The 18,774-nt window shown below is 41.1% G+C and overlaps 1 protein-coding gene across 10 annotated transcripts in view; it reads left to right on the forward strand.

Annotated features, from left to right (window-relative positions):
* Positions 1-18,774, forward strand: part of fhdc1 (FH2 domain containing 1) — a 106,678-nt gene that overhangs the window by 71,078 nt on the left and 16,826 nt on the right. For all 10 annotated transcript variants that reach the window (XM_059645365.1, XM_048541256.2, XM_048541238.2 and 7 more), the window contains one exon: positions 3,307-3,409. In XM_059645365.1, the coding sequence (XP_059501348.1) occupies positions 3,307-3,409 (103 nt within the window). The remainder of the gene's footprint in view (positions 1-3,306; positions 3,410-18,774) is intronic.

Here is an 18,774-nt window from a genome sequence, read left to right on the forward strand (position 1 = left end):
ACAACTAAGTAAAAGACAGAGATAGCAAGAACTGCAGATGCTGAAGCCAGAGATAACACAGTGTGGAGCTGGAGGAACACAGCAGGCATCAGAGGGGCAGGAAAGTTGATGTTTCAGTTCGAGAAGGGTCCTGACCCGAAACGTCAACTTTCCTCCCCCTCTGATGCTGCCTTGCCTGCTGTTTTCCTCCAGCTCCACACTGCTTTCAATAAAAGACAACACCTGCAGTAATGCTGCATTCTCTCAATATTGCAATAAATTGTCTGCAGGGATATTCAATGGAGGTTTAATTGACCTTCCAACTCAAAGACACAACTGAGCCAACTTGACACCTACAGTACTTTCAAAAGGATTACCTGCAGAATTACGTTGAAATTGCCTTGATTTTAAGGAGAGGGATGAACAGAGAAAATGGGAGGGAAATACATCTTATTTGTGAAGCATATATTACGAAGTAAGGGCTATATCCAAAACATTGACTGCTCCTTTCCTCCAGATGCTGCCTGGCTTGCTGTGTTCATCCAGCCTCCTGTTTGTCTGCCTTAGATTCCAGCATCTGCAGTTTTTTTGCCTCTAACCAAGTTTTACCAATGCAAAGTCTCTTCAAAGAATGCCCACTTTGAAAAAGTTCTCTGCCTCCCTCAAATGTGAACTCAGTGAGTCCCTTTCTCACTGCCACACTGCTGTCACCTCTTCAGCCCTTCAGTTCTTTGATTACATGAGTCCTGAAGAGGGTTATACCTGAAACATTGACTGCTCCTTTCCTCCAGATGCTGCCTGGCTCGCTGTCTTCTCCCAGCCTCCTGTTTGTCTACCTTGGATTCCAGCATCTGTGAGTTTACTTTCCTCTCTAAGCATCATTACTGAGTAATTGTTTCTCAGGAATTGTCTGCCAAAAGAGAGGAAGAATACTCCGAGACTGTTTGGTGGACACCAGAATGCCCTATGTAATCTGTGTTTGGGTTATTAATGGTCAGAAAAAAAGTGCATCATATTTTGGGCCCAAAGTCATTCAGCGCAGTGGTCATGACTGTACCTCTGGGCTATATGGCCTGGGTTCAATGCAGACATGTTATAACATCCCTGAACAGCGGGTTAAGAAAGTACTCATAAAGTGCTCAGAAAGTTGAATAATTCTGCTGTAGTTCACAAGATTTTCTGTCATTACAATAATAGTAATACTACAGTGAGACACTTACTTGAGCAATTTTGAGACATATATTCCACCACTTTGGCCCTCGTTACATTGTGTTCGTTAACAGTATATGCATTTGTGTCACTGTGAGACCACAGATGCAATTTTGAAGATGAATTCCATCAAAAAATTTTCTTTATTTCAAATTTCCCTGCAATCTGGATTTTTCTTTTTGCGCACCAGAATAAATAAAACACTGATGTATATGGTTTTCTTTTATGATTAAAGCAAATTAACTGAGGGGTCTATATTTCCTTGGAGAAAATGGCTGTACTAGGATTCTGTGACATGTGGTAATTCTGCCTATGTGCCATGGCTGGCCCTGAACCAATGCTACTGAAGAATTATTTGGCCATTTGGACGAGAAAGGGATATTTTGAAGCCATTTTGCTGTCAAATTTCATTTCTATAGGGGGGGGGGGAAATGCCATTCTGAGAGTATTTTTATTGGATCTTTTAGAAGTTTCTATTTAATAGCACAAATTCAACCTAGCTGCACCAGTTTTGAAAATCCATTCTTACTGATTTCAGCCATTAGCATTCGGCCTATGAAGTTGAAAAGCTTCACTAATTGTAATGAGTTTCAATGTCTCAGTCACTCCCTCGTCGTAAATTTCAGTCTTTGCTGCTCAGGTTGCCGCAGCAACAGCCAACAGTATAGCATTTGGAAAAGTTAAGTAATGTAATGAACATATATCATCCAACCTATAATAAAAGTTTTACTTCAATGAGGGTATACGTTTCTTTTTTGATTTATCATTTCTCCCAATCAGTTTTCCCACTATGTATTAATATTAGTTGGTAGACCAATCCCTTGAGAACAGATTATGCTTCCTCTGAGAAAGTTGGGGGAAGGGGGAAACCATGAGTTAGGTAGTGATTTGATTGGCCAGATGCATCCTAGTTACAGGCGTGCTGCCTTTGAAACGTCTTATCAGTATTGAGGGCAGATAGTGGAGGATTGCGAACTTTTCTCTACTTTTTTTAAAGAAATTAAAATCAGACAGTTGGAAAAGCTAGATAATCTTTTGTAAGGTAAGAGATATTCATTATAGGTGTTTCAAAATAAAGACAAAAGTGTTTGCTAATTGGAAACTGTGACATGGAGGAATTCCTCAGACACTGCCACTAATAATTTACTGTGCTGATAGGTGTTTTCAGATGAATTTCCTTTCACTTCAGGCATTGCGACTAGCAGATGGCGCCAGCCTCACTACATTCTTCAAAGTGTCTTTGCTTTGCACCGCCCCCCCCCCCCCATTCTCCCCTCACGCCAATCTGCACTACAGTGTTTTTTAAACATCATTTGAAATCCCTGTCTTGACTTGTTATTGATGTTATTGTTGTTGTCAGTATGTTGATGAAGAATAATCTGAACAACCTTTTGACTCCTGTCTAACTAAAATACATAGTTGAATTTTTAATTGTACAAACGCATCTTAAATAAATAACATTTTTCCTTGTGTTTTTTTTTGTTGTTACGCTGTGTAGAATGATTTAAGGTATGTTGTCTTTGTTGTAACATCTACTTTTTGTAAACCAGAGGCACTACCATTAATAAAGATTAAGAGAATTGCTGTATAATTTGTAATTTGCACAAGTAAAATCATTGCAAAAAAAATCGGGGTAACCATCTTCTTTTATTCCCTCCAGTACTCATGAGTCACAGAGCAGCTAATTGCAAGTGTCACAAGGATTCTTGCAGATTGAAAAGTAAATTTACAACACAGCAAGCTGTGTTACCACAAGGCTTATTTAGCACATTATACCAGTATGTTCTGTGGAAGAGTCAATATGCTACTGATATACTCACTCACTTCATCACCTCAAATTGCTTCCACAAGGACCACTGCCAATGAGAGGCCTATAACTCGTATGGCAAAACTCAGAATGATCTCACTAGACATAGCCCATGTTTAAAATCTACAATTGCACTGGTGCATGTTTTCCACAATTCAAGCAGATGGACTTTGTAGATTTTAAATACCCATCACTACAGTGTGCACCCTGTGATGCCATTAATTAGAAACTTGGGATGAAATCATTCTTGTGAATTTCTATATTAACTGAACATCAACACAATACTAATGGTTGTTCTCTTGTAATTTAAGGTCGAATCAATGCATTGTTGAAGATATTCTGTCAGGAAGGAGCGAGGCTTATGGTTCCGAAAAGCTGCGTGAACTTCTCAAAATATTACCAGAGGCGGAAGAGGTCAGACTTTGTAGCAGTAACTCTTTTTTTCTTCCTAACAAGAAGAATGAGCCAGAATGATTAAAGGTATAAGAACCTGGGAATGGACAGAACTTGAAAAGTCTAAGTGTTCCATTTAGCCAGCATCAGCATCTGATCTCTCCGTCCTTCAGTCTTGCTTTCTGCCACAGCAAATGATCCTTTCCACATGTTCACAGTGTTCCCTGTAAAAAGTTAGATTGTGCTCTGTTGCAAACCCTGCTCATATCCCTGCGTTTAAAATCTTGCGCCTTCTTTCCTGTAAGGGTTCTGAAGCTTTTCAATTGCTTCACAGTTCTGATAACACAAGCTATTTGTCAGATTTGTTCTACTTTCTGCAATGTCTGTAATGCTTGGATATGCTAGCAGTAGGCTGATCGGAATGGTACATAGTGCACCAGCTGCAACCACGCCTTGTGGGGATTATTCATTACCTTCTGTGATTCGTTCTGTACCCTCATAGATACATTCCAGTGTCTGGTTGGGTTTCCATATACTTTTGGTTTCAGTGAGCAATTTAAATATTCAAATCCCTGCCATGTGTTAACCTGACATGGAATCATTTGTCTGTATAAGTGCTCAGTATTTATTCTTCTGTTTTCATTGTTTTTGCTTTTGTTTACATTGAATACCATTACCCAGTCATCAGTCCAATTTATCCCCAAGTCTTCTTTTGTTTGATCTGCCTCTGTTTTAATGGTTTTAAAACTCCTCACAATTTGCTATTTCCTGGAGACCTAGCATGCTTGATTATTGTCCACAGCACCAAAGCAGGGGCATGCCATCTGAAAGTCACAAATAATCCTTGACCGTGTTAGTTGGTGTCAGCCAAAACATCCTCACATCTGAATGCAAATATGGGGATTGAAAACCCAATCGAGTGCAAAATATTTTGATACTCCCATCACGGTATGATGAAAGTGCTGTATTACTAGATGTAAAATATGTTTCAACTGGATGAGATGTTAGCTCAGGACTGACCAACCTTTTCACATCTCAATCATTTCCTTATCACAGGGCTGGTGAGCAAATTTAGGAATCAGCAGGCATTAGAAGTTTACTTCGCTATTAAGAAAGCAGCGCACATTCGCTCGGTACATACAGTCTTGCTCACGGATAGTTGTGTGCATACACCCACGTGCTTGACACACATTTGAACAAGTGAGTGTGCACACATGCACCCTGCCACAACTGGGTGACTTGCACATTAATATTGCCGGAGGGAAGTCCAAGTCTTTGTGAAGGTGCCACCTCTTGCCCTAACATTCCAGCTAACCTGGCTCATGCTGCCTACAACTTTGGCTGTTCGTGGCCTCTCCCAGTGTTTCTTGCCATCTGGATTGCCTTAGGAGTCAGCATCTGCACTGCCTTCTTGCCTCCCCCAACACCCTGTTCGTGGGTGTCCAGGTTTTGGGCTAAGTGAAGCCATTAACCTTTGCACTGTTTGCTTTTCTTCAATATCTCGGTACTGTTTTTGGGGCGGCACGGTGGCTCAGTGGTTAGCACCGCAGTCTCACAGCGCTAGGGACCTGGGCTCAAATCCACCCTTGGGCGGCTGTCTGTGTGGAGTTTGCACATTCTCCCCGTGTCTGCGTGGGTTTCCTCCGGGTGCTCTGGTTTCCTCCCACAGTCCAAAGATGTGCAGGTTAGGTGGATTGGCCATGCTAAATTGCCCATAGTATTCAGGGGTGTGTGGGTTATAGGGGAATGAGTCTGGGTGGGATATATCAAGGGGCAGTGTGGACTTATTGGGCCAAAGGGCATGTATCCAACTTGGATTAGCTACATCTCATCTTCACCGTTATCTTTGAGCTTGCTGCCAGTTAGTTAATACCTCAGTGGTAAAATTCGCACCAAATAAAAGCTGAAAGAACTGCGGATGTTATAAACCAGGAACCAGAACAGAAATTGCTGGAAAGACTAGCATGTCTGGCAGCATCTGTGAAGGAAAACACAGAGTTAACGTTTCGGGTCGGGTGACACTTCCTCAGAACTGATGGTAGCTGGGAAAAGTTTATATGCTGAAAATAGGAAGGGGATTTGGGTAATGAGTAAACAGTAGGATAGAGCCCAAAGAGAGAGAAGAGCCGTTGGACAGACAAAGGAGTTGATAATTCGGCTGGGAGGGTGAATAGCTGTTAATGGGGACTGTTAGTGACTGACAATAGGCTATGTGATAACAAGGCCTAGTGTGTGGGGCAGGGCGCTGGGAGAGTTTAGGCCCTAAAGTTATTGGACTTGATATTGAGACTGGAGGGCTGCAGGGTCCTCAAGCAGAAAATGAGGTGCTGTTCTTCCAGCTTGCGTTGAGCTTCGCTGGAACTCTGCAGCAAGCCAGAGACAGAGGTGTTGGTCAGGCAACAGGGTGGTGCGGTGGAAAAACTAACAGCCCCCATTAACAGCTGTTCACCCTCCCAGTCTGATCGTTATCAACTCCTTTATCTATCCTTATTTTCCTTTATTATTTCTTCAACCTGATTTTCTATTTGACCAACTCTCACTTAACTATCTCTGAAAATGCTTACTATCTTTTTTTTACTTATGGCTAGCTTATTCCTGCATTATATAAATTTCCCTCCTTGTTAATTTTGTGATCAATCTTTGCTGCTTTTTTTTATTCTCTCATGACTTCTTCCCTGCCTGGATTTTTGCAAAATGTTATGCTTTTCCTTTAAGTTTGAGATTATCTTTAACATTTTTATTCAACCGTAGACCGTGGGTTCATCCTTTAGATTTTTTCTTAATTGTTGGAATGCATCTATTCTGAACTATAAATTCTGAACTAACCTTGTATGGAAAATTAATTTTATATGTGTGTGACTTTTTCCATAATGATAAAAGATCTATGTGTTTTTGATAGAATAATAATTATTTTAAGGGTTTATGATATTTCAGCTTCTCGTCTTTATCCCCTAGTCTTTACTTTAATATGTGGGAGATGTATTTGCGGTGAGAGAATGATTGATCTGGGGCCTAATTATGTAAACCTTCCTCTGCGCCATATCTGTTAATACTTCAGAAAAAAAATTATCAATGATTTAAAACTCACAAGTTTTTACAATTTGTACAAGGCAGTCTCCCTCCCAATCCACCTTTTTGTATTTCTGATCTTCACTCCTGAAAGATCTGGCTGCAATTTCTAGGCTATGCCCCTTATTCTTTGAATTGTGAAAATGGTTTCCCTCCATCTGATTTATCCGTCTTCCTTCATATCTCAAAAATGATGATCAAACCAGCCCTCAATCTTCTAAATTCCAGGGAACATAACCATAGTTTATGTTATATCACGTCGTAATTAAACCCTTGGAATCCAGCTGTCACTCCAGTAAACTTTTGCTGCATTCCCTCTGAGATTAATAAATCTTTCAGAAGGCGTGGTGCCCAGAAGTACACAGTGTACTCCTGGTGTGATCTAACTAAGGTTTTCTATAGCATTGCTCCTACCTCTTGTATCCTAATATTTCATTACCTGTTTCAATCAATTTCTGTATCTGTATAAACAATGATCCATGAACGAGAATCTTCAAATCTCTCTGGACTACCACTATTTCTAACTTGTAACTGTTTGGGAAGTACTCTGTTCTATCATTTTTAGGTCCAAAGTGAATTACTGCCCATTGGCCTGATTGAGATCAGTTTACCAGAGTTTCCCATTCACCCAGTCTTCTAATGCTTCTTTGATATCTGATTCTTTGATATCACTGTTGCTGGCCACCTAGAGGTTCCCTTGACTTGGCACTAGATTCAAATTAATGTCAGGAAAGGTAAAAGAAACACCACAGAGATTATTGCATCTCTGTAAGCATTTTGCTTCAAGGTCAGCCAAATGCATCACCCTTTGCAGCTGACTACAAAATGCAGATGTGTTTCGGGTATTTCATGCCACCCTTTAAACTAGTGAGTCGGGGGGAAGGGAAAGTGAAAGAGACGGTGTATGGAGTTAAATGGAAAGATAGGCAATAGGATAGCATGTGTATACGTGGATTTAAGCTTGAGGCAGACTAGGAATACAGCAAAAAGGAAGGATAGTTTAAGACATCTTGGGATTTCCAACCTCTCTAATAATGATAAGAAAGCTAGCATTAAGACACTTTATCTAAATGCTCGTAGTATTCTCAACAAAATAGATGAATTAACAGCACAAATCCTCTTGAAAGATTATGATGTGGTAGGCATCACAGAGACATGGTTGCAGGGAGCTCAGGACTGGCAGTTAAACATCCAAGGATTCACAACATATCGAAAAGTCAGGGAGGTGGGCAGAGGGGGTGGCGTTGCCTTGTTAGTTAAGAATGGAATTAAACCTACTGCACTAAATGACATAGGGTCAGAAGATGTGGAGTCTGTGTGGGTGGAATTGAGGAACCACAAAGGCAAAAAAACTATAACAGGAGTTATGTACAGACCTCCTAACAGTGATCAGGACCAGGGGTGCAAGATGCACCGAGGAAATAAATAGGGCGTGTCAGAAAATCAAGGTCACGGTGATCGTGGGAGACTTCAATATGCAGGTGGACTGGGTAAATAATGTTGCTGGTGGATCCAAAGAAAGAGAATTCATGGAATTTTTGTAGGATGGCTTTTTGTGATGGAGCCTACAAGGGAGCAGGCTATTCTGGACTTAGTGCTATGTAATTGGCCAGACTTTATAAAAGACCTTAAAGTAAGGGAACACTTAGGAGGCAGCGATCATAATATGGTAGAGCTCAGTCTGCAGTTTGAAAGAGAGAAGGCAAAATCGGATGTAATGGTGTTACAGTTAAATAAAGGTAATTACAGGGGCATGAGATAGGAATTGATGAAAATCGACTGGAAGCAGAGCCTAGCGGGGAAGACAGTAGACCAACAATGGCAGGAGTTTCTGGGTGTAATTGAGGACACAGTGCAGAGCTTCATCTCAAAGAAAAGAAAGATTATCCGGGGTGGGATTAGACAGCCATGGCTAACAAAGGGAGTCAGGAAATATATCAAAGAAAAAGAGACAGCCTATAAAGTGGCTAAGAGCACTGGGAAATCAGAAGATTGGGAAGGCTACAAAAACAAACAGAGGATAACAAAGAGAGCAATAAGGAAGGAGAAGATCAGATATGAACGTAGGCTAGCTAGTAATATTAGAAATGATAGTAAAAGTTTCTTTCAATACATAAGAAACAAACGAGAGGCAAAAGTAGATATTGGGCCGCTCCAAATTGATGCTGGAAGGCTAGTGATGGGAGATAAGGAAATAGCTGAAGAACTCAATAAGTACTTTGCGTCAGTCTTCACAGTGGAAGACATGAGTAGTATTCCAACAATTAGGGAGAGCCAGGGGGCAGAGTTGAGTATGGTAGGCATTACAAAAGAGAAAGTGCTAGAAAAGCTAAAGGGTCTAAAAATTGATAAATCTCCTGGCCCCGATGGGCTACATCCTAGAGTTCTGAGGGAGGTGGCTGAGGAAATAGAGGAGGCTTTGGTTGTGATCTTTCAAAAGTCACTGGAGTCAGGGAAAGTCCCAGATGATTGGAAAATTGCTGTTGTAACTCCCTTGTTTAAGAAAGGATCAAGGCAAAAGATGGAAAATTATCGGCCAATTAGCCTAACCTCAGTAGTTGGTAAAATTCTAGAATCCATTGTCAAGGTTGAGATTTCTAAACTCCTGGAAGTGCAGGGTCAGATTAAAACAGGTCAGCATGGTTTTAGTAAGAGGAGGTCGTGCCTGACAAACCTGTTAGAATTCTTTGAAGAGGTAACAAGTATGTTAGACCAGGGAAACCCAGAAGATGTTATCTATCTAGACTTACAAAAGGCCTTTGATACAGTGCCTCACGGGAGGCTGCTGAGCAAGGTGAGGGCCCATGGTGTTCGCGGTGAGCTACTGGCTTGGATTGAGGATTGGCTGTCTAACAGAAGGCAGAGAGTTGGGATAAAAGGCTCTTTCTCGGATCGAGAACGGTGACGAGTGGTGTCCCGCAGGGTTCAGTGTTGGGGCCACAGCTGTTCACGTTATATATTAATGATCTGGATGAAGGGACTGGGGGCATTCTGGCGAAGTTTGCCGATGATACGAAGATAGGTGGACAGGCAGGTAGTACTGAGGAGGTGGGGAGCTGCAGAAAGATTTAGACAGTTTAGGAGAGTGGTCCAGGAAATGGCTGATCAAATTCAATGTGAGTAAATGTGAGGTTTTGCACTTTGGAAAAAAGAATACAGGCATGGACTATTTTCTAAATGGTGAGAAAATTTGCAAATCAGAAGTGCAACGGGATCTGGGAGTGTTGGTCCAGGATTCTCTAAAGGTTAACTTGCAGGTAGAGTCCGTAATTAAGAAAGCGAATGTAATGTTGTCGTTTATCTCAAGAGGGTTGGAATATAAAAGCAGCGATGTGTTTCTGAGGCTTTATAAGGCTCTAGTTAGGCCCCATTTAGAATACTGTGTCCAATTTTGGGCCCCACACCTCAGGAAGGACATACTAGCCCTGGAGCGTGTCCAGCGGAGACTCACACGGATGATCCCTGGAATGGTAGGTTTAGCGTATGATGAACGGCTAAGGATCCTGGGATTGTACTCATTAGAGTTCAGAAGGTTGAAGGGAGGTCTAATAGAAACTTACAAGATAATATATGGTTTAGAAGGGGTGGACGCTAGGAAGTTGTTTCCGTTAGTGGGGAGACTAGGACCCGTGGGCATAGCCTTAAAATTAGAGGGGGTAAGTTTAAAACTGAAATGAGACAACATTTCTTCAGCCAGAGAGTGGTGGGCTTGTGGAATTCATTGCCGCAGAGTGCAGTGGAGGCCGGGACGTTGGATGCCTTCAAGGCAGAGATCGACAAATTCTTGATCTCAAAAGGAATCAAGGGCTACGGGGAGAGTGCAGGGAAGTGGTGTTGAAATGCCCATCAGCCATGATTTAAATGGCGGAGTGGACTTGATGGGCCGAATGGCCTTACTTCCACTCCTATGTCTTATGGTCTTATGGTCTTTCATTGCGTATTCTGAAAGGTTCCTGGACTTAAAACTTGAAAAGTAATTGATGACAGTACAGACTATTTAAAACGTGAGCCACTTCAAAAAAAAAGCCATTGGTCTCATAAAATCTGCAACAAGCTCCACAATCATTTTTTATTCCCCTCACTTGAAATCTTTAAATTTAATTGCGTCTAGCTGTGAAGAGTGGGATGCGACCAAGGGTCATCTGGTGGGTGGACCCCTGTGTGTTTAGAATGGTAAATCAGGATCAGATAGGTTTGAGATGATCACTTCTGGTTTATAAAAGTTCTGGAGAATTTCAGCTACTGAACCAGCACCATAATTTCTGACTCACAAGTATTTTAATTTTCCCCTTCTTGTATTTTGCCCACTAATTATTGTTTATTAAATTTGTTGAGACTAGCTTTGGAAAATTTGAATGTTTATTTCTTTTATAAATACAGTGGTGCAAACTGGGAGCAGTAAAAGTGACCATGAAGGAATCAAATTGGTATTAAAAGCCCAATCCATTAATGCCACAATTTACTCCACAAGAAACAGCTGAAGTCACTGGACCCAGCATGGGTCATGATAATATTCTGACTGTAGAACTCTGTAATATTTGTGCTCTACAACCAACTGCTCCCTTAGTCCAGCTTTGTGAAACTCTCATAACATTTAAAAAGTATTTAGATCTGCACTAGAGATGCTAAAGTACATGAGTCTAAGTGCTGGAAAATGGGATTAGAATAGTTAGGTGGTGGTTTTTGACAAGTGTGGATACATTGAGCTGAAGGACCTTTATCTGTGTTTTAGATCTCTATGATTCCATAACACTGGCATCTACCTGATAGTATGGAAAATTGACCAAGTATGTCCTGACCACAAAAACACGGGATAAATCCAATCCAGTCAATTACTGGCCCATCATCTACTTTTGAGAACCGTGCAAAGTGCTGTAAAGTGTCATTGATGGTGCAGTTCAGTGGCACTTGCATAGTATTAAACTGCTCACTAATGCTCAGTTTGGACTCTTGCTAGGGCCACTCAGTTTCAAACACCATTACTGCCTTGGATAAAAAAAAGCTGAATTCTAGGGCTGTAGTTGAAGTCAAGGTACCACTGTCATCAAGGTGCGTTTTGGCTGAGTGCAGCATCATGGCCCCATAAAGAAATCTTCACTCCTGGGATTCATACCTCACAGAAGGGAAGGAGGCCAGTCATCTCAGCAAGAGTTCCTCAACAATCATATCAGTGCTGCAAGTGTTCCTCAGGGTAGTGTCTTTGAACCAACCATTGTCAGTTGTTTCATCAGCAACCTTCCCCCCACTTTATGGTCAGAAATCAGGGTGTTTGGTGCTGATTGCACAGTGTCTGTACTATATACCATTCTGCAGATTCTGAAGCAGTCTGTGTCAGTTGAAGCATTCCTAATAGAGGTTGCATGGCACTTTAGTGCCTAGCATTTTAGTTAAAGTGGTCCTAACAGTTGACAGCTGAATAAGAGTGACAAAGCCATTGCTGAAGGTTTTTAGTCCTACTTAATGCCATTCTCAGCTTTCACTCGTCACTAACAGCTGAAGATGTGTTTGAAGAGGAGTTTCGGAACACTTCAGGAGATTTTCTGGGACACTGTGATAACTTTGCCAACATTTTCTCTAGAAAATTCTCGAAAGACCACACGTAAGGAGAGTGGAAAAGTACTTATTTGCAACATTTAGGAGAAGTGGAATGCTTGGTCATGAGCATCTTTCTATGTTTTTTTCTTTGTCTGGAAAAAGTAAATGAAGAAGGGGTGGGATGAACAAAGCAGTACAAGTTGCTGAAGCAGAGAGGGATAGGTGAGCATCATCAGAAGGTGCTGTTTCTTTTAAGGGTCTTTGGAAACATTATTCCTACATTCACATAATCCGAGGGTAGTGCAAGAGGACGCCTGTACTTTACCAGAACTGTCCTCACAGGGGTCTATAATTCATGGAAGCAAGATTGAAGCATCGCAGCATAGCCTGGACAGCATTACTTGTGGTAATCAAAGTCACAGGAATGTGAGCCATTTATTGGACTGCAAACTTAAAATCCCTTCAGTGCAGAGTCAGGCTGTTTAACCCATCAAATCTGGACCGACCCTCCAAAAAGCATCCACCCTATCTCCATGTTTACCATAATTAACTGCCCGAGCTTGCAAACTACAGGCAATTTAGCACGGCCAATCCACCTAACCTGCACATGTTTGGACTGCGTGAGAAAACCAGTGCACCCAGAGGAGACCCACTCAACAGGGAGAAGGTTCAAATTCAGTCACCCGAGACTAGAATTGAACCTGAGCTCCTGGCTCTTTGAGGTAGCATTGCCTGCCATTGAACTACCATGCCACGTTTCCACGTAATCTTCCATGCTTCCACATGATATAATGATGTTCTGTGTAATGACATTGAAACGCCGTGTGCTCTGAGAAACAACAATATATCACTTGCAAGTGCACGAGAGGACAACAGATAGAGATTTCCCATTTTCTAGTGACTGCAGATACAATGTTATACAGTCCCTTTGGAGATGTTCAGGAACAGGAAGAGATTCCATTTGCTCTGTGTGCAGCTTATCTGCAAACACCAGAAATATACTTTGTAGGTGAATGCTTGCTATTTAAAGACCTGCCATGAGGTGTTTGTAATAAGACAAATCATCTATTCCACAAACTTTTGAACCCCAACATAATGTTGTGGCTGATTATCAAGTAACAAGGGATACCTTAAAATGCAATGCCTCATGATTTCTCTGAGATAGACGGAGGTACAGCTGAAATCTCATACAATTGCCAAGAATATCATTGAGCAGACCATTGCGGTCCTCAAGATGAGATTTTCGTGCCTTATATCTGTAAGGTAGTACTCTGTTGAAAGATATGTTGTGATTTAGTACATGCACTTCAATCTGGTGATCAGCAGGCTCAAGCTTAGCAGCCTTGAGATTAAGACCCATGGCACCACAGGAGCATCAGGGTTTCTAGGTAAACAATCTGCACCTGAAAAGGGCACTCACCAATTTCAAGCACCATCAACATTTACATGGCAGGCTGCTTTTAAGAGGTGAGTCGTACCATACATATCTGGGATATGTTCCACATACACCACAAAAATCCAAAAATTCTTAACGGTATGCAATTAGCACATTCACACTTTAGAGGCTACATAAACAATAAAAACATAGCATAACTAATAACAGTTCCAAATCTTAAACTGCCTTTATGATTATCTTGTAAGTGTTCTCCTCTACTTCAGTACTTCTACAAAGTGAACATCTTAGCTTATAAGCATTTTACAAGGTATAAAGGTGGAGAGGTAGCACTGTTAATCAAGGATAGTCATGGTGCAAGAATTGGAGATGATCTTGGATCAGGAGATCAGGGTGTAGAATTGATTTCAGTAGAGTTGAAGAGTAGTAGGTGAAAGCAGTCAGTAGTGAAAGTGTCTAAAGGCCTATATATGAAAGTGTCTATATTTGCCTTTAAAGACAAATTCTTCAGGGAGAACCCATCATCTTACAAAGTTAACTAGTGTAAGTGTCTATAGGCCTCCCAACTATTTTGTTACGTGACAGGATTAATTAATGACCTCAGAGCTTTGGCAGCACCAGGTAGTAGCAACCACATTATGATTGAATTTTACAATGAATTTGAAAGAATGAAGACAGAGTCTAAGAGTAATAATTTAAACTTCAGATGGGGCAATCATATAGTTGTGAAAATGGAGCTAGCTGAAGTTAATTAGGATACTAGACTTGAGATAGGTCAATAGAGAAGCATTGGCAAGTATTTAAGGGGATATTTCAGTAAACTAAGAACAAGTATATTTCTACTTTAAAGACAAATTCTTCAGGGAGAACCCACCATCTTACAAAGTTAACTTAAGTAAAGTATCAAACTTCAGGGAAAAGTACATAATTACGCGAAGCTGAGTTGGGGGGGTCAGATAATTGTATAGAATACAAAGAATGGGAGGTAACAATTTTAAAAAAGCAAGCTAGAAATATAAATAAGGCTACCTAGAGTTTCTGTAGGTACTTAAAAATTCTAACAGTAAGTAAAATGAGTTTTGGTCCTGTGGAGAATGATAATGGGGAATTAATAATAATAAGGAAAAGGCAAATGAAACAAACAAATATTTTGCTTCTGTCTTAGGAGGTGGAAGGGAGAAAGGAACTTGGTGAAATTAATGTCATTAGAGAAGTTGTACTGAGCAAACAAATGGAACAACAAACTAACAGTTCCCCAGGGCCTGATGGACTTTGTCCTAGGGTGTTAAAGAGCTGGCTAATGAGGTAGTAGACAGCTTGGTGTTAATTTGTCAATATTTGCTAGATTGTAGAAAGGCTCCCTCAGATTGGAAGTAGCAAATATAACCTCTCCAATCAAAAAAGGGAGCCAGCAAACAGGAAATACAGACTAGTTAGTGTGATGTCATAGGAAGGCTGATGGAATTTGATCTTTAAGGCAGCTATAACTGGGCACTGAGAAAAGCTCAGGAAGAGTCAGCATGGTTTGTGAAAGGGAAGATCATATTTAACCAATTTATTGAAGTTTGTGGCATAAAATGGAATGTGCAAAAGTAGAAGCTCATGGTATATGGCCAATATATTAGCGTGGATAGCAGATTGACGGGCTGCCAGAAATTAGAAAGTATGTATAAGTGGATCTTTGCTGATTAGCTGAATGTGGTAAATAGAGTTCTGTGAGGGCTGTACTGGGGCCTCAGCTTTTTGCAGTTTATAGCAATAATTTGTATAGGGAGAGAGAAGGTATGGTTGACTACATATGCAGATTGTGCAAGAAAGTATATTGTGAAGATGAGATAGGAAGGATGAAGATGCATATTGATAATGAATTGAGTGGGCAAAAATCTGACAGATGGAGTATAATGTGGTAAAATGTGAAGTTGTTCATCATGACAGGAAGAATATTAATGAAGGGAGTAAATGATTTAATACCTCGGATGAGGTGCTGATAAATTGGCCTGGTGGAGATTGGATGGTGGCGAGTATTCCATCATGACCTGTAATCTGTCTTGTAGATGGTGGAGATAACAAGGTGTAGAGGTGGATGAACACAGCAGGTCAAGTATTATCAGAGGAGCAGGAAGGCTGAAGTTTCGGGCCTAGACCCTTCTTCAGAAAATGTAGATGTAGAAATTGTAGATGGTAAACAAGCTTTGTGGTGTTGTCTGGTTCCTCTTTAAACAAGAAATGGAGATACTGGTGTTGGACTGGGGTGGGCAAGGTCAGACATCACTCCTTCCTCAGGTGAAGCACATCACCTGAAGAAGGAGCAGCACACCGAAAGCCTGTGATTTCAAATAAACCTCTCGGACTATGACCTGGTGTCATGTGACTTCTGACATCTTTAAACAAGTTAGACAGCTCTGACCAGAATGTAATGAATGATTTTGCCCAGGTGTCCCACAATACCAAAATGTTCCAAATCAATACAAACACAAGCCAGCACCAAAGCAAAATTAACACACTTTATTAGGAGCAAAATTACAATAATCTTTAATAGTAAACTTACTATCCTTAATCTGTTTTGGCCCCTTAAGGTTACAATACTTCCCAAGTCTCTTATAAATTTACGCAGTCACTCTCTCTGTGGCTCTGTGTCTGGGTCTGAAAAGCTGCTTTCTTCCTGTCTCTGGATGGTCTGTTAGTCTATGCCACTTGTCATGCTGATCTCCTTGGAACGCTTCAGATGATTCCAGATGTTCCAAGAGAGGTGACCCCTGTTTTATATCTTCTTAGATGGTTTCCAGAACTTTCTGTACTTCTGGCTAATCAGGGAGATACACTTAATAGTTTGAAACAAGAGTCAATCATTTAGGTGGCATGCTTCCATTAGTTTCTTTGTGTAGCAGGACCCAGTGCTGCTCTGCCTGAGATCTCCTTTGTTTAGTGGATAGGTTATTGAGGGTGTCTGTCCAGACTAACTGTTGCTTGTAACGTTATGCTCATGTCACTAACACCTGGCTGCTGTTTTTGCAGCCTGCCTGCTTTGCAGGCTTTGTGATTTCAGAGTTTTACTTAGCCAACATACCCAGTACCCCTTGCTGTTTGGCCACGTTAGCAATCTATCTGGGTTTTATCAGCCAGGAGGCTGCAATAGAGGCAGTCACTAGGTGGAGTCTTGTGGAGAATTCCCAGCCTCTAATATGCTCTTGTAGGCACAGTTTTTATTTTGTGTGTCCAGCTTATTTTACTACAAATTAGTAAGCCCTGGATAGTGATGGTAATGCCATGTGGCAATGGTTAGATTCACTCTTGTTGGAGATGATCTTTATCTGGCACTTGTTACTTACCTCTTAGCCTGCATGTTCTCCAGGTTTTGCTATACATTGACACAGGCTGCTTCAATGATTGAGGAATCACCATTTCTTTGATTCCGTCATGGGATATGAGCATTGCTGGCTAGGCTGCATGTATTGTTGAACCTCGCAATCATTAGCATATATTCTCACTTCTGCCTTTATGATGGAAGGAAGGTCATTGATGAAGTTACTGGAGATAATTGGGCCTAGGACAGTCTACCAGGAGGAACTGAGGAGGATGTGTTTGATGAATCCATATGGAGTTTGTAAGTGAGGATAGATTTGGGGAATTAACGATCATGGAATAGTTCTAAAACTGTTAAGAAAACTGGAGGGGCGATATTAATCTAGGCAATCTGTCCTCAGCTTTGTCAATTTGTTCACTTCCTAATCATTTCCTCCTCAATGGGAGTGATCTGATCCAGTCATGCCTTTCCTCCCTGGCCATGTGCGTTTGTTGGTAGATGTTTGAGCATCACATGGTTCAAGATCTGTGACATGTTTCTAATTTGTGATTTGTGCTTCTAAATACTACAGACATGTGTGGATTTTGTGAAAGTTAGTGTGTGGCCCGATGTTGTGGCTGTGATGCTAGTTGTGGTGCAGTTATTTGAGAGTTGCATTTGTCAGAAGAAGTCTTAATTTCATGACTTGTATCAAGTTGTTAAAGTTCTTCCATCACTGGAGCTATGTACTGGCCAAGACACCTGGCTGTTATCTCTTTGGTGGTCTCCCTCAACATGTCCTACATCATCTGCCTCTCTGCTCTCTTTCCCATTGCCCCTTCTTTTCAGAACATCCAGCAGTGTCAGCCAGCATTTTGCGTACCTTCAGTTGAAGTGGTTGCATGGAGACAATACATGTGACTCCATGATAATTGCTTATAATCAGCACTTGACTGCTAGACTTCCAGGCACATTTAAAACATGGCAACCATTAATTAGCCCCAAAATTGTGAGGTAAAATCAGACTTCCAAACAAGCTTATCTTACCAGCACAGTGCCTGTCTCACTAACACGCACTGCTGGTGTTCATGCCTTCAGCAATATAACCCTGCTGCACCTGTTAATTGAAAACAAAACTCCCAAGTTGTGTGCCGTGATTGGGAAGGTGCAGCAGGTGGGAACTAGGTCTAAGTCTCGGCTGTTGACTCACTGCAGCCAGTTTCTTGGAGATTGTGCAATCATGTCTTAGACACTCCACACATCTTTCATTCCAACTATTCATGGTGTAGTGCAGTTATGCACCAGTACAATGTGTCACCTGACAATGTGGTACATTCAGAACAAATAAACATCTTTGAAAAGAAATTTTTAGCAGCTCGCAAGCATGCAAGTGGCAAAGCACCTGCTTTGGTTATTTCTTTTCATTGTGTTCTTCTGCTTTTGTGACACATTTACTTTAAACATGTTTTTTCCGAATATGATTGCATGTTAACAAATCAAGAAGTTGAACTTATACTGTTTTCCCCTTATTGTAAAATTAAATTTAAATCAAAAAGGTTGAAGCGTGATGAGGTAGTATTAGCATCTTCAGCACTGTCTCTTATTTGCAAGTGCATCTTTGAATACCTTGGCAATCTGTTATGTGTGTACCTCTTTCTACAATATTTAGTTATTTTTATTCCCCGCCAACACCACCCTGCAATTTGTTTTTAAACTGTAACGTAATCTTATGACATGCAAATCTATTAGATTGGAAATGTAGGTGTCGAAATACTTGCAGTTCAAACTGTTCATAGGAACGAGAGTAGGCTACGCTATCGCCAGGTCTGTTTTAACATTTAATTTGACCAAGACTGCCAGGCACCTTAACTCCATCTTGGTTCTATGGACGGTATTGTATGAGGTGCTGGCTGAAACATTAGGCAGGGATAGAAAGGGGCAATCCATCTTAGTTAGGACTGTTGATAGTTTGGAAAGAATTTCAGCCCCTCAGGTGGCAGGAGAGAATAGAGGGAAACTGCTGGGTTGGTTTTGCCCGGCAGCCAGTTAAATGCCAGCCACAGTGAGGTAATTGCTCAGTTAAGGTCTTTAATTGACCTGTATCAG

The sequence above is a fragment of the Stegostoma tigrinum genome, chromosome 1 (assembly GCF_030684315.1).
Source record: "Stegostoma tigrinum isolate sSteTig4 chromosome 1, sSteTig4.hap1, whole genome shotgun sequence".
Lineage (NCBI taxonomy): Eukaryota > Metazoa > Chordata > Chondrichthyes > Orectolobiformes > Stegostomatidae > Stegostoma > Stegostoma tigrinum.